Source organism: Cajanus cajan, chromosome 2 (genome assembly GCF_000230855.2).
Source record: "Cajanus cajan strain Asha chromosome 2, NIPB_CcT2T_4, whole genome shotgun sequence".
NCBI classification, from domain to species: Eukaryota; Viridiplantae; Streptophyta; class Magnoliopsida; order Fabales; family Fabaceae; genus Cajanus; species Cajanus cajan.
The window spans coordinates 72,547,420-72,562,495 of record NC_138518.1 but is presented as its reverse complement, the minus strand read 5'-3'; the positions used below and the strand labels follow the sequence as shown (position 1 = coordinate 72,562,495).

At 34.3% G+C, this 15,076-nt stretch overlaps 3 protein-coding genes across 6 annotated transcripts; all 3 read left to right on the top strand.

Moving 5' to 3' along the window:
* Positions 1 to 122: 122 nt before the first annotated feature.
* On the top strand, positions 123 to 1,715 carry LOC109799642 (FKBP-like peptidyl-prolyl cis-trans isomerase family protein). The gene is made up of 3 exons (XM_020360242.3): positions 123 to 596; positions 794 to 838; positions 1,141 to 1,715. Exons 1-3 carry the CDS (start codon positions 211 to 213, stop codon positions 1,493 to 1,495), a joined length of 786 nt encoding a protein of 261 aa, XP_020215831.2. The 5' UTR covers positions 123 to 210; the 3' UTR covers positions 1,496 to 1,715.
* A 2,181-nt stretch (positions 1,716 to 3,896) lies between these two features.
* On the top strand, positions 3,897 to 8,260 carry LOC109799510 (eukaryotic translation initiation factor 3 subunit C). Of its 3 annotated transcripts, none has more exons than XM_020360083.3 (4): positions 3,897 to 3,946; positions 4,530 to 4,586; positions 4,683 to 6,485; positions 7,132 to 8,260. In XM_020360083.3, the coding sequence occupies exons 2-4, from the start codon at positions 4,563 to 4,565 to the stop codon at positions 8,125 to 8,127; spliced, it is 2,823 nt and encodes a 940-aa protein (XP_020215672.2). In that variant the 5' UTR covers positions 3,897 to 3,946; positions 4,530 to 4,562; the 3' UTR covers positions 8,128 to 8,260. The 3 variants fall into 3 exon arrangements, with proteins under 3 accessions (XP_020215672.2, XP_020215671.2, XP_082925085.1); XM_020360082.3 differs by having other exon boundaries at positions 3,945 to 4,086; XM_083068959.1 differs by lacking the exon at positions 3,897 to 3,946 and adding an exon at positions 4,120 to 4,245.
* Positions 8,261 to 9,075: 815 nt separating this feature from the next.
* LOC109799461 (3-oxo-5-alpha-steroid 4-dehydrogenase (DUF1295)) lies at positions 9,076 to 13,673 on the top strand. 2 transcript variants are annotated; one of them, XM_020360032.3, is made up of 10 exons: positions 9,076 to 9,257; positions 9,350 to 9,419; positions 9,511 to 9,578; positions 9,714 to 9,775; positions 11,079 to 11,160; positions 11,269 to 11,502; positions 12,158 to 12,286; positions 12,370 to 12,431; positions 12,566 to 12,679; positions 13,278 to 13,673. In XM_020360032.3, the coding sequence occupies exons 1-10, from the start codon at positions 9,207 to 9,209 to the stop codon at positions 13,324 to 13,326; spliced, it is 921 nt and encodes a 306-aa protein (XP_020215621.2). In that variant the 5' UTR covers positions 9,076 to 9,206; the 3' UTR covers positions 13,327 to 13,673. The 2 variants fall into 2 exon arrangements, with proteins under 2 accessions (XP_020215621.2, XP_020215622.2); XM_020360033.3 differs by having other exon boundaries at positions 9,077 to 9,257; positions 13,242 to 13,673.
* The last annotated feature ends 1,403 nt before the right edge of the window (positions 13,674 to 15,076 follow it).

The following is a 15,076-nucleotide window of genomic DNA, read 5'->3' as shown; positions in this document are numbered from 1 at the left end:
TGTTTCCCCCCTTTTTGACAAAGAAAGAAACAAATTTCTACTAGAAAAGCAAGGAATGAAGTCGGCATAATTTATATTGTGACATGTAAAGGCTAAAGATGGATCCACCACATGGTTAGGGATAAGGTGGGGACTAGCCCCTAACATGGACCTTGTAAGATATTTCTTTTCACCTTTTCTATCTAAACCAACCTTCTTTCATTTCTGAACATGGCTACTTTCTTTGGTTCCCCACCAATTTTCTCCCTCCCCCTCACTAGAACTCACCACATTTCTTCATCATCACAAACACCCCCACCAACACCTCCACCAACTCCTCCCCCGCAATCTGAGTCCCCAACTTCATCTCCACAGCTTAGAACAACAAATTTGAATGAGGAATCAGTGCAAGTGTCCACTGAAGCTAAGCAACAAAAGCCCATCAAACCAGTCACTTCATCAACCAAGGTTGAATCCACAGATTGGATAGCCACTTCCTTGACAAGAAGGTTTGGACTAGGAGCTGGTCTTGCCTGGGTTGGTTTCCTTGCATTTGGTGTCATCTCAGAACAGATTAAGACTCGCTTTGAGGTGTCTCAGAAAGAGGCAAATACAAGGTCAGTGTAACAATTACATGCAGAAACATTTTTTTTAATAATTATTTTTATTTATCAACAAAAACAATATTACTTCACTTGATTCAGTGACTTCTTTAAGAAAATTGACAACCCCTATTACGTTCATCAAAATTATACACATATTAGTTGGTTCTTTTAGCAATGACTGATAGTCATGACTTTCTTGTCTCACACAGGAACGTTGAGAAGGTGGAAGAGGTGGTGCTGCCTAATGGCATAAGGTTCATTATTTTTCATAATCCATTATAAACTATGATAATATTAAAAGGAATTCTATCCACACTATTTTTTATATTCTCTTTTATTGATTGAAATTTATTCGACATCACAATTTTTGTTAGTATCATATCTCATTTAATGAGTGTCTCTCTTGATTTAATGGAACGATCCTTTTACAATTTTCAACTAATAAGGAAAGTACTGAGAAGAGAGTATAAGAAAAAGTGTTGTTAGTATTTCTTTAATTTTATACTGTTATTGTATATGCCTCATTTTGTGATACACAAAATGTGTTGAATTATAGGTACTATGAGTTGAAAGTTGGAGGTGGAGCTTCACCAAGGCTAGGTGATTTGGTTGTGATTGATATTATGGGGAAAGTTGAAAGCAGTGGAGAAGTATTTGTGAACACATTTGAAGGGGACAAGAAACCATTGGCTCTAGTGATGGGGTCAAGGCCATATAGTAAGGGAGTGTGTGAAGGGATAGAGTATTTGCTAAAATCTATGAAGGCAGGAGGCAAGAGGAGGGTAATAGTCCCTCCACAATTGGGGTTTGGAGAGGATGGTGCTGATTTAGGCACTGGTGTGCAAATTCCTCCTCTTGCAACACTTGAGTACATTGTAGAGGTTGAAAAAGTTTCCATTGCACCTGCTTAATGATAAAATGCAAGCATGTAAATTATGGCCAAATCAAGTTTTGCTCTAGTAAGTCCTAAGCATTGTTGATAAGTCCTTTATCCAATAATGCGGGGTCCTCATCTTGTATCACATAAAACTATCCATTTATTTTCTCATTCTTTTCGATGGGATTGAGAGGTATTGTTTTCAAATTAAGTACCTAAAATAATATGTGCAGTCCTCAAATTCATACATTTCATTTCTCTGGTTACTTGACTGAGATACTCCAAATTTCTTCATATATTGTTATATTCAAATTGCAACACACTTCTTATTACTCCGAAAATCTATTTTATATTCAGAAATGTTAACATTTATTTGGAAGAGTGAAAGAAGTCAATTAATGGCAGCTGTAATGAAGAATAAAAAGAAATAATTTTTCCTTGATCATTAGCAGGACAAGTTAGAAAAATGGGGTATCAGGGATAATTTCAAGTTTAATTTCTTTTACTCTTAGAACAAACAGATTTTTTCTTATTAATTTATGATATATAACTAAAAAATTATAACACTATATTACTTTTAACCCAATTCTGATATAAAGGAATGAATATTTTAAGAGAATTGTATATAAGAGGTGTATTTGAAAAAGTCTCACGGTAAAATTGATTTATTTCGAACAAGTTTTGGTCCTAAATTATTTGAACATGTTTTTATTTTTGTTTTTTTGTTTTAAAAATGGTAGAGCGAGAAGATACTCTCAAATACTATTAGTCATGGCTCTAATGTATGTCAGACGATAAGATTGTTAACAATGATCCACTCTCTAACACATTCTTTGTCATTCATTAAAATTTATTGAAAACAATAAGATTGAAGCATGTAAAACTCACAAACTTTTGTAATTTCTAATCAATTTTAACTAATATCTTGTTGGTATAACATGCTCGTTGTAATTTGTTAAAATTAAAGAATAAGATCATAAGAGATAGTTATTAAATAACACATGAGACTCACAATTTTTTTTTTTTAACTTCTAACCAATTTTAACCTATAAAAAGTGTGTTCAAAAGAATATATCAAATATTATGTTATTAGTATTTTTCATAAAATCATAAATTTATTCTCAAATTATTAAGTGAAATTGAATTTGATATTCTGCTTAAGATTGAGTTATAGTGTGACATATAAGTGGAATTAAATTTGGATATTCTGATTAAGATTGAGTTAAAGGGAAGTTTTTTCTTTTACATTTTTTTTACCACAAAAAATAAATAAATAATTTCATAACATATATTTTTTAAAACAGTAATAGATTATTTTATGTTTTAAAAATGAAGTAAAAAAAAATTAATTTTAGGGGTTAAAGTTAACCATTTTAATCAATATAATTTATTTATTTATTTAATTCATCCAAATAGAAATAAATTGAGAGATATTTTTCAATTGTTTCTCTTATTTATTTCTATTTATTTAAACAATGCATTTATTTTATAGTCTAATTTTTCTCTCTCTCTCTCTTTTATACATTCTTGAGGTTAATTATAATTTTAATCTTTTATTTTTTATTAAATTCATTATTGGTGTTTTATCTTTTAAAAGATTCATTCTAGCCTTTTATACCAAGAATATTGTCTTGACTCATTCAAGGCATGTTCACCTATATAAAAAACACTATTGGTAGTATTGAATCAATTGATGCTACAACCAAAAAATCATAAAAAATAATGAAAATTGCATAAAAAATAAATTATAAGTTTAAATATATTTTTAGTCTCTTAAATTTAAGATAAATTTATTTTTACTCTCTTAAATTTAATTTTTTTTTTAATTTTATAATTTTTTAAAATTTTGTGTTAATCTCTCAAATCACCAACAACATATTTAAAAATGATAGATTAAGACACTTGTGAAACATTAATTAGATTTAATATATTATTTTTACTAACAAAGATACTAATAAGTAAATTTTATACAATAATATTTGACATATTATTAACAAAATTTGAGTATAAAATTTAAGATAATTTTTTAAAAAAATCATAGATATAAAAAAAATTAATTTTAAATTTAAGAGATTGAAAATATATTTAAACTTAAACAATATAAGCAACTAAAAATGAATTTAATATCATTTTTTTATTGTGAAATTTTTTTACACAATTTTGATTATATTTATAATTTTTTTTGAATATCACCTTCAATAGCATTTTTATATAAGGGAATCTATTTAGATAAATTTAAGTGTTATTAAACAACTAAAATAATATTTAAAATTGTGAACCAAAATCTAAAAGTTGATTGTTTAATAAGGCCAAAATTGAGCTAAACTTTAAAGGATAAAAATTTAATAAATATTTTAAAATATAAAATATCGAAATGAATTTTAAAATTAAAATTAAAAAATAGAATTGTTTTTTTTTTCTTCCTCTTGTGCCCTAACCCTATTTCCTTAGCAGCACCCATCCACATCACGACACTCAAGCTCAGGTTAGCTTACTAAGCTAAAAAAAATAAAACTTTTCTTCTTCACGAACCTTAAATCGTGCAACCAATTCCAAATCTCAATCACGTTTCTGATTCAGTCGTTCTCTTCACCCAATTCTCTTTCGTTCGCGTCGTAAATCACCGTAATCACGCGATTTTTATTTTCTTTTTCTGCACCAGATTTCTCCCTGTCTTCCATTCGTTTCTCTGTTTCTGAATGTGTTTCGTTTTCTCTGTTCGATTCTTAGATTATTTTTTTTTCCAACTCAGCTCGAGTGGAACAGGGGGGACCCAACCCCGGTGTATGTGTGTCTGCAACTCCCAACATTGTGAACTTTTTTTTTTGGTTGAGAATTTTGTTTGGTTTAATTGACATTTTAGATGTTGCATAGGATATTGAGCCATGCGATGCTTGTGGAATAACCCCTGTTCTCCCTCAACAGTATAAATTTTTATTTATTTTATTTTTATACTTTTCTGTGAGACGATTGTTGTTAATGAAAAATAGATTTTTATCTGATTTTATGCTTTTGTGTTACAGAATTATGATACGACTACAATTTGATATTGTTAAGTTCATTTGCAGATTCTCAGCGCTCCTCACAACTTTTGACAAAGGATGGCTTCAAGATTCTGGACCCAGGTTTTTACCACATTCTTAATTATGGTTTGGTTATTTGCTGCATTGGATTGAAGAAAATGTGTTATTAAAGCATGTTTTTTGTTTACTGAATGGCAGGGTGGAAGCGATTCCGAGGAGGAGGAGAGTGATTATGATGAGGAGGTTGAAACCACGGTGGGTGAATCTGCTAGTCAAGCAGTGACAAGCAGGTACCTGCAGGACAATGCAAGTGACAGTGATGACTCGGATGGCCAAAAGCGCGTTGTGAGGTCAGCAAAAGATAAGCGTTTTGAGGAGATGGCTTCCACTGTTGACCAGATGAAGAATGCCATGAAGATCAACGACTGGGTGAGCTTGCAAGAGAGTTTTGACAAGATTAACAAACAGCTTGAGAAAGTCATGCGTGTCACTGAGTCTGAGAAGGCTCCCAATCTTTACATCAAGGCACTTGTGATGTTGGAAGATTTCTTGGCTCAGGCTTTGGCTAATAAGGATGCCAAGAAGAAGATGAGTAGTAGCAATGCTAAAGCCTTGAACTCAATGAAGCAGAAGCTGAAGAAGAATAATAAGCAGTATGAGGAGATGATTAATAAGTGCAGGGAGAATCCTGAGAGCGAGGAGGAAAAAGAAGAAGAGGAGAGTGAGGAAGAGTATGAAAGTGATGATGAGATTATTGAGCCAGAGCAGCTTCGAAGACGAGAAGCAAAATCTGATTCCGAAGCCTCTCAATATGAAGATGAAAAGGCAGATGATGGTGAAGGTCCTTGGGACCAAAAGCTTAGCAAGAAGGACAGGCTTTTGGATAGACAATTCATGAAAGACCCTAGTGAGATCACATGGGACACTGTTAACAAGAAGTTTAAAGAGGTTGTGGCTGCTAGGGGCAGGAAAGGAACTGGGAGGTTTGAACAGGTTGAGCAACTCACTTTCTTAACAAAAGTTGCTAAGACCCCTGCACAGAAGCTGGAAATTTTGTTCAGTGTGGTTTCTGCTCAGTTTGATGTTAATCCGGGCCTCAATGGGCATATGCCAATAAATGTTTGGAAAAAATGTGTGCAGAACATGTTGATAATTCTTGATATTCTAGTGCATTACCCAAACATAGTGGTTGATGATTCAGTGGAACCAGATGAGAATGAATCTCAGAAAGGTCTTGAATATAATGGACCAATTCGGGTTTGGGGTAATTTAGTTGCTTTCTTAGAAAGAATTGATGTTGAGTATTTCAAGAGCCTGCAGTGCATAGATCCTCATACACGTGACTATGTTGTGAGACTTAAGGACGAGCCCATGTTTCTGGTTCTTGCTCAGAATGTCCAGGAATATCTTGAAAGAGTTGGAAATTTCAAAGCTGCATCTAAGGTGGCCTTGAGGAGGGTTGAGCTCATTTACTACAAACCACAAGAGGTTTATGATGCAATGAGAAAATTGTCAGAGTTGACAGAAGATGGAGATAATGGAGGGGAGGCAAGTGAGGAATCAAAAGGATTTGAGGAATCAAGAATTCCTACTGCATTTGTTGTTACCCCAGAGGTTGTTGCCCGGAAGCCCACCTTCCCTGAGAATAGCAGGGTCCTAATGGATGTATTGGTATCTTTGATATACAAATATGGAGATGAGCGAACTAAAGCACGGGCAATGCTATGTGATATATATCACCATGCTCTTCTTGATGAGTTCCCAATAGCCCGTGATCTGCTTCTTATGAGTCATCTGCAAGATAGTGTTCAGCATTTGGACATTTCAACCCAGATACTTTTTAACAGGGCCATGTCACAGTTAGGTTTATGTGCTTTTCGGGTTGGACTAATTTCTGAAGCACATGGCTGTCTGTCTGAACTCTATTCTGGTGGAAGAGTGAAGGAGTTACTTGCACAGGGTGTGTCCCAAAGTCGTTATCACGAGAAGACTCCAGAGCAGGTACAACACCCCCCCCCCCCTTCTTCCCCTTTTTTGAATGGTTGATATGGTGAAAGTTTTTTAGGTCCTGTTCTTAGTTAAGAGTTCAATGCATTTATTGTTACTAAGGGTGTAGCTGGAAGATGTGTGTATGCATGTATGTTTGTGCTATTGTGCTTACCATGATGTTTCCAAAACTGAAAATATCTCAAAATAAGTAGATTCCTAGTCAGTTGGTTCTCACTATAGTCCCTCACTACCAAGTTCAGGTGAGGTGCTTGTCGGCTGCGAGGCATTAAGTATTACATTTTATTTGTTTGGTGAAGCTGTATGTTTTGGTTAAACATGCATTGTAATTAACCAGAAAATTATATGAAAGTGTTTAACTGCTTAGATGTCCTATAATCAACACTGAAGTGGTAAACCCTTTTTATAAGAAAATGGCATCATGTCAAGAATCTTTAGTGAAAGAACTGATAGAAATTGAAGTCATGTGAAGCTGTAATAATAATTTGGTCTGGAGAAAGGACTGATCTAACTTTTTATGTTGTGTCTTTTAATAGTGATATGTTGTTGGATATCAGTATTATAGTTCTAATTTAATTCTTTGTTTTAGAATTGTATGAATTACATTTTGACATTGCGGTTAACTCTTCAACTCTTTCAGGAAAGGTTGGAAAGAAGACGGCAGATGCCATATCATATGCACATCAATCTTGAGCTCCTCGAGGCAGTACATCTTGTATCTGCTATGCTGCTGGAAGTTCCCAATATGGCAGCCAATGTTCATGATGCCAAACGCAAGGTCATTAGTAAGACGTTCCGTCGCTTGCTTGAGGTAAGCGACAAACAAACATTCACTGGTCCACCAGATAATGTCAGAGATCATGTTATGGCTGCCACAAGGGTTCTTTGCAAGGGAGACTTCCAGAAGGCTTTTGACACTATTGTGTCTCTTGATGTATGGAGATTTGTGAAAAATCGAGACACCGTGCTTGAAATGCTGAAGGACAAAATTAAGGAGGAGGCACTAAGGACATACCTCTTTACCTTCTCTTCATCTTATGAATCATTGAGCCTGGATCAGCTAACAAATTTTTTTGATCTCTCTGTTTCTCGCACTCATAGCATTGTCAGTAGGATGATGATTAATGAGGAGCTTCATGCAAGCTGGGACCAGCCAACTGGGTGTATTGTTTTCCAAGATGTTGAACACTCTAGGCTGCAAGCATTAGCATTCCAATTGACAGAGAAATTATCTATCCTTGCCGAGAGTAATGAAAGAGCAACAGAGGCAAGGGTAGGTGGAGGTGGATTGGATCTGCCTCCAAGGCGGAGAGATGGCCAGGACTATGCAGCTGCTGCTGCTGCTGGTAGCGGAGCAGCCTCTTCAGGTGGCAGGTGGCAAGATCTGTCCCATTCTCAGTCACGGCAAAGCAGTGGGCGTGCAGGGTATGGTGGTGGAAGGTCAATGGTGTTAGGCCAAGCAGCTGGGAGTGGCTATTCGAGGGGTCGAGGAACGGGTTCTGGCTACCGGAGTGCACGACATCAAGATGCTTCCTATGGAGGTTCAGGGAGGATTGCTCAAGGGGGTTCGGCATTGAGGGGTCCCCAGAGCGATGTATCTACTCGCATGGTTAGCCTCAAGGGAGTTCGTTCTTAAAGAAGTTTATAATTATCTTCCGTACCTCAGTTTTGATAATTTGACTAACGCACTATACCATTCTTGTTTTCATTTTTGTAGCGTTTTATTTTCTTACGGATTTTATCTAAATAAGCATTGAAATTTATGCGTATTTGTTTATACGTTACGTAGGAGCTTGCTTTTATTTTACACCTATTTTCACATGGGTTTATTTTGTTTGATTTATATATTTAAGTGCTACACATTTGCCTTACTCATTTACAGAGTTATTCATGTGTTTCTCACACAAACTAAAACTTTACGTGAACTAAGGTGATATGTAAGAAATTCATGTGACAGTTCTGCAATCACACAATTTCTTCATTTCCAGAGCAAAATCTTGCATGGGTATACACTCGTCACAGGGCACATATGAATACGATAACAATAACACATGTTCGTGTTGAACAGGGAAAAAACTAGCTAATTTGTATAGTTGGTCAATATATATTTTTAATCCAATAACAGTTCTTCCGTATCTCGTATAAGGTTGAATTTACCGAAGAACGGAAGAATGTTCTAAATTTTGATTGATATAATTTTGAATTAATAATAAAATATTGTATATATAAGAAAGAAACTTTTAATGTAATGACAAGTTTTGAGAAAATATTATTTAATTAAAAGTTATTGAATGATGTAATAATTTAAGAAATATACATATTTAATATTTTCTGTAAGTTTATTAGCAAATTATGATTGTGATTTTTTTAATGCAATTTTTGTCAATGTAATCCAAATTTTTATTTATAGAATTAAACTTGATACTAGAATTTTGATTAAATCAAATAAGCTGGTCACTGATTAATGTAATACGATTAAAAAAGAAGCAAGTGTTAGCAAAATGAATTTGTTGTGGGGAGAGGGGTAAGATTGTAACAAGACCCTGGGCAGTGGGCACATGCCATATACGTACATCAATGTGCGTGGATGGGAATGGATTGAATTCAAGAGTTAAGAATGTGACTTACTTCCACAAAACGAATGGTCGTACATTGACGCACACGACACCTCTTCTTCTTCTTCTGTTTCGGATTCAACAAGACAAAGGAAACACAATGGGCACTGTCATCGACTCTCATTTCTTAACCCTCACTGCCCTTGTCACTGTAATCATTCTAAATTCTATTCTCTCTTTCTCAATTCACATATTATTATTCTTCATCTCAAATATATGCTTTTCTTTTCTTTAATTTTGCAGATTGCCTATCAGTTTCTGTTTTTCGTCGTCACTGCGCTCCTCAAATTCGACAAAGTCACTGATTTTGCCGGTTACTTCACGTTGACCTTTTCTTTGACTTCAATAAATTAAACAAAGTGGTTATTTAACTCCTTCTTCTCTGTATTTTTTTCTCTTTGAAGGAAGTTCGAATTTCATTATAATTGCTTTATTGACTCTGTTTCTCAAAGGCTCCTGGTATTTTCGACAGGTAAGATAACATTTTTTTTATTTAAATATTATTGGTAAATTTGGAATTGACAGACGAAGACAATTGAAAATTTTGATTAGAAAATAGTGTCTTATTTTTCCCTGACCAATGATGAATAAAATACACTCTTTGCAGATAATCCTTACTTTGTTTGTTGGGATATGGGGACTTCGCCTGGGGCTTTTCCTCTTATTCAGGTATGTATATGTATATGTATATGATGATGGACATATCATTGCAGCTAAAAGCCTAATAAACAACCCAATAATCACTTTTATGGTTTTTTTGTGATTAAATTCTGAAAACTATGAACTTTGCTATCCATAGTGGTCCTATTTAACTCAACTCAAGTATAATAGCAGGATTGTCTCTCGTAAACTATATCCAAGGCCTCATACGCAAAAAAAAAAAAAAAAAAAAAAAAAAAAAAAAAAAGTTCTGAAAATTATGGAGCTTGATGAATTTGTGGTGGTAGTAGGGCTATAGATTATAAAATTTTGTGAAGTATGTGATTTATTCCATTCCATGTATCACATAATTTGGACCAATCTCATTCCAAGTCCTTTTTTCTTTTATTTATTACCTTTATTTTTGCCGGGATCTGAATGTTTCGATCCTCAACTTTAGTGTACTTCTCAGCCACATTTGCTTGTCTCAGTTATACATCCTCTTTTTTCAAATGCTTGAATTGAACAGATTATTTCTCGTTGCAATCTTTACTGTATTTTCTTTTTTGACTTATTTTTAATTAAATTGTTTATTATTCTTTACAACAACCGAGCATAAATGAACTAGTAGGTGATTGTTCTAGTTTAATTAAAAGTCTTGAGTTTGAAAATCAAGAAATCCAACTGCATTAACAACTTAGAGAGAATGTTTTATTGGTTCGAGTCAAATTAGTCAGACATCAATGTCGTATCCGAATACCATTAGTGCTAGAAAAAAAAAAAAAAGAATTTGCCTATTCTTTAGAGAAAATATTTCATAGTATAAGTTTTAGTTTTGGGAATTAAAAAAAACAATATATGATTCTATGATATAGTTATTATAGAAGAGAGCTAGCAACACATTCTCTTATTGATTAAAATTCATTGAAAACTGCAAATCAAGAGTCATCAAATAGGGTGTGGGATTCACTATTTTTTTTTTCCCAATAAATTTCAACAAATCAGAGGGGCTCTCAGTTATCATGTTGTATTGTTAATATTTATTTTTAAAACTCCCTTTCTACACAATGCTTTTTATATTGTATACTGCATTGTTGACCATGTTCCTAACATATTTGGTTCAGTGACCAATTTGTGGTCAAAGTATTATAGCAAGGCCTCATAGATTGTTAAGTAAGTTATTTATTTATTTTGTTAAACAGGTCAATTCTTCCCAATTTTTCATGCTCAACATATATTTGCTTCAACATAGCTTAATATCAAGAATTTTAGTTATCAAAGTTTGTTTATGAATTTCTTATAGTTTGATCTAATTTCTGAATATGTTTGCCAGGATTTTGCAATGGGGAGAGGACCACCGCTTTGATGAAATGCGCAATAATTTGGGTAGATTGGCCATATTTTGGATATTTCAGGTTTCTTAGATTTTTATCATTTTTATTTTAAGATTTTGTACACTGGTCTTGCTTTTTCAGGAAATCTTCCTTTTCGAAGTCCTGTCATTTACTTCAATTTTTTTGCAGGCTGTCTGGGTGTGGGCTGTGAGTTTACCTGTTACGGTAGTTAATGCAAGCGACAGAAATCCCTTTCTACATGTTGTCGATATAGTAGGGTGGATTTTATGGTCTGTGGGTTTTATTGTGGAAGGTACGGCAGATCAACAAAAGTTGCATTTCAAAAGATCTTCAGAAAATAGAGGGAGGTGGTGTAATGTTGGACTCTGGAAATATTCTCGTCATCCTAACTATTTTGGCGAGGTTAGTGCTGTTATTACTTTCAAATGAAAATATTTTGGTATTACAGGATGTATATGAAAGAGCTTATAAGCAGCTTGGTCAGATTTATGAATATGGCTAGGGATCTTCCCATAAGCTCCTTTTAGCTTATTTCAGCAAGTTTTGTTGTGAACCTTACTGAAATAAGTTTTCTTTTTAAACTAATTAAGGTTCATAGCCTATCTTATGATAAAGGTTCTCATATGATAAACTTATTGAATAAGTGTTTAATCAAATTGTTTACCCAAACACACCTTTGGACTTTGGTGCAGTAGCAGCAACTCAGGGTGCGCCTGAGACAAGTTTATCTTTGTCCCTATTTTATCTGAAATTTTGATAGATAACTTATTTGAATCTAAACCAGACTCGATAATATGTGGAACAAATGACTTGGTATACTGTATGGTAATTTCTGTGAAAATGTGCATATGGTTGCAGAGATATGCCAGAATAAGCTATTTAGTTACATTTCAGCCTCTTTTATAGTATAAACTAAAGTCATTATTTTTCCCCTTTTGTTGCTCAGCTAATGGTTTTTGGTTGGTCTCATAAGGGCTTCAATGTTCTAACAATATTTCTTGTTTTATTAGAAAACTAACGTTGGAAATTAATGGAATGTGATGAATGCTTAACTTAGATATTGCTTTGGTGGGGAATTTTTGTGGCATCTACACCTGTACTGGAGGGTGGTGAGTGGCTGGTAATCATTGGACCAATCTTTCTCACATTGTTGCTTCTTTTTGTCAGTGGCATTCCAATGCTTGAGGTTTGCTTCTTACCTCTGATTTGATCAAAATTGTGCTTATAATTTCATGGCTTTCCTGATGATGAATTGCTTGATGGAGACAGGATTCAGCTGATAAGAAGTTTGGCAATGTAGATGGATATAGGATATACAAAAAAAGAACCAGGTTAATTTACCTCCTCCATGTTATTATTTATTTTCAGTGTCTCATTATGGAGAAATGTCTTTCCAACTAGTGGGATGAGGATATTGTTGTACTTTTATCGTTAAGGTGAAATGACTAAGCCAAATCATTTTCAGCCCTTTAATCCCGTTGCCAACATCAGTCTACGGGAACTTACCGGCATGGTTCAAAACAATTTTTCTCTTCGAGTTTCCATTCTACAGTCGTAATTTTCCGCAAGCAGAGAACTGGTGAGAAGCGATTCTAATTCTACTTGCATAATTTTGTGCACCACCGTTTTGGATTTCATGAGCATGAGTATTTTGTATTTAAATGAATTAATATTCAAAATTGTGTTAATGATTTATCAAGTATCTCGATTCTCGAGATTTGCACCTTGGATTTGATTATGACTGCTCGGTGGATTAGACTATCGTATGCCCTAAATTATATTGGAGGCATAAATTAATTCATTAAGAACAATATGCTTATGTTTTAAACTTGTTGGTTATGCATCCAAATGATGTTGCAAAATCTGGTAGTTAATATTCCATTTTTACAATCACGTGGCATGCTTCTACTTCAAAAATACAATCTTAAAAATAAATCATCTAGCTTTTGTGCTTAGTACTTTCCTACACCTCGTTCCTATTTTTAGGTTAAACTATAAACATGATTCAGAGCCTTGCATGTGTATATTATCGATGTGTCTTAACTAATACAACATGGAATTGTTTAGGAGGGTCGGATTTTGTTGTCTCTGAATGATCTAGAAATGCTTTAAAAATCCCTTGTTGCATCTCTTAATTGTAGGTGAAATGGTATTAAAATATTTACTATCTGCTCAAGGTGTAGAGCAAGCAGTGGGAATACCAGTGATGCTCAGAAAATTGGCTAGCACTTGGTTCTTTGAATTTGTTTGATTCCCTTCTTTCGTCAGACTGAAGTTGCAGCTGCCGTGGTTAGGGATGTGGCCTTGAAATGCTATTGCGCAATGTTTACTTCTCATTTTATTTCTATTGCAAGTTAGTTTGCAACTATCATTCTGAACCTGCAGGATGCCAACATCGGCTGATGTTGAAAATTCATTTTTAAATACATTAGTTATAAACTAGCATGACGCTTGTGTCTGCTCCATGTTGGGTCGTGTAATCTGTTTTAGTTATTTTTTTTTCTTTAAAACTATTTGTTAAATAATTGTTAAGAACTGTATAAGAATAAAAAAACAAAACTTGTTTGATAAAATGATTTTCGAAATAGGTTTCAAAAAAGTAAATACTGACTATTTGCTAGGGCGTAGTGAGGATAGGACGCACACCACACGATCCATGTCTACCACACTAAGCATATGCTAGTTTTAGCACTTCTATTTTGTAGAAGGATTGTGACAACCGAATGGCGAACTTCACCTATCAAATTAAAGAAATGAATATTGGAGGAGGCCAATTAATTGGTTAATAAAATCGAATTCAACAAGCCGAGAAAGCACTCAATGAGATGGTGATCGAGAATAATAGGAAAAACAAAATACGTTGCATGACATTTCTTTTCATTAAATTTAATCATGCCATTATATTCCTTTTGTTATTTACCTTAGTGTTGTCGTCATTCAACTACTTGTCAACAGAAAGATAATCAAAATTCATGGAAATCCACTCTTTCTTGACAGTAGTGGTGGGGCAAGATCGTGAATGGTTCTTGAGTTCCATAGAAGACGTAGCTTAGCAGTAAAAAATTCAATAATTCATTACAGAACTATCATTAATGAAGTGGCCTGTCGACAATAATGTTAACATGTCTTTCATAAAACATCTCCAACCCGACTTCCAGATTTGATGGCATCCTAACTTGCATGACCTTGAGATGATGAACAAGGAAGAGGACGCCTACTCCACGGATCAAGTTCTTCAAAGGTGGCACAATGTTTTAGGATGGATGATGATGGAATGGACGAAAATGGAGGTTGGGTAGAAGGTGTTTGAGAAAATGCTTGAGAAGGGTACTCTAGGGTTGGCTTACTTCATGATGATGAAGGCCACCTCTAGGGTTGTTTCTCTCAAGGTGGAGATGGGAGGGAGGTGGCCGAATTAGCCAAGGGTGACTAAGGAAAGATATAAAGGCACAAAAGGCTCTCTTTATATTCAATATCCAAAGTATTTACAAAGTGTGGTGCCTAGGGTATTTATAGAAGTGGGAGACATCTAGGGTTGCATGACCAAAATTCACAATGCCAAATGCACACCAAATGAAACCCAAATTAACTCTAAATGTAACTTGGTGGCTAAGGATGAAATCTTTAGGTTTGGTTAGGCTACATCTAGGTGCATGATAAGACCATGCAACCTAGTGCTCTCCACTTGGGCCTAAGCCTTTCCAAGTCCAAAAATAGGTCCAAACACCACCAAAAATGCATCTAGCCTTTATTCCACCCTAATCAAATACCTTAGCCCAAAAATAAAATCCTATGATCTAAAACACTCCATAATACAAGGGTAAAATGAGAAATACAAAAGAAAATAAATTCTAAGACTAAAATACCCCAAAGTACAAGGGTAAAATGAGAAATACTAGTAAAATAAATTCTAAGACTAAAATATCTCAAGATACAAGGGTAAAATAAGAAATCAAAGACAAGGGTAAAATAGGAA

Coding starts and splice junctions, on each gene's coding strand:
- LOC109799510 (XM_020360083.3), top strand. CDS start 4,563: ATGGCTTCAAGATTCTGGACCCAG. Junction 4,587..4,682: donor CTTCAAGATTCTGGACCCAG/GTTTTTACCACA, acceptor ACTGAATGGCAG/GGTGGAAGCGATTCCGAGGA. Junction 6,486..7,131: donor ACGAGAAGACTCCAGAGCAG/GTACAACACCCC, acceptor CAACTCTTTCAG/GAAAGGTTGGAAAGAAGACG.
- LOC109799461 (XM_020360032.3), top strand. CDS start 9,207: ATGGGCACTGTCATCGACTCTCATTTCTTAACCCTCACTGCCCTTGTC. Junction 12,287..12,369: donor GTGGCATTCCAATGCTTGAG/GTTTGCTTCTTA, acceptor TGATGGAGACAG/GATTCAGCTGATAAGAAGTT. Junction 12,432..12,565: donor ATATACAAAAAAAGAACCAG/GTTAATTTACCT, acceptor AATCATTTTCAG/CCCTTTAATCCCGTTGCCAA.
- LOC109799642 (XM_020360242.3), top strand. CDS start 211: ATGGCTACTTTCTTTGGTTCCCCACCAATTTTCTCCCTCCCCCTCACT. Junction 597..793: donor CAGAAAGAGGCAAATACAAG/GTCAGTGTAACA, acceptor TGTCTCACACAG/GAACGTTGAGAAGGTGGAAG. Junction 839..1,140: donor GTGCTGCCTAATGGCATAAG/GTTCATTATTTT, acceptor GTTGAATTATAG/GTACTATGAGTTGAAAGTTG.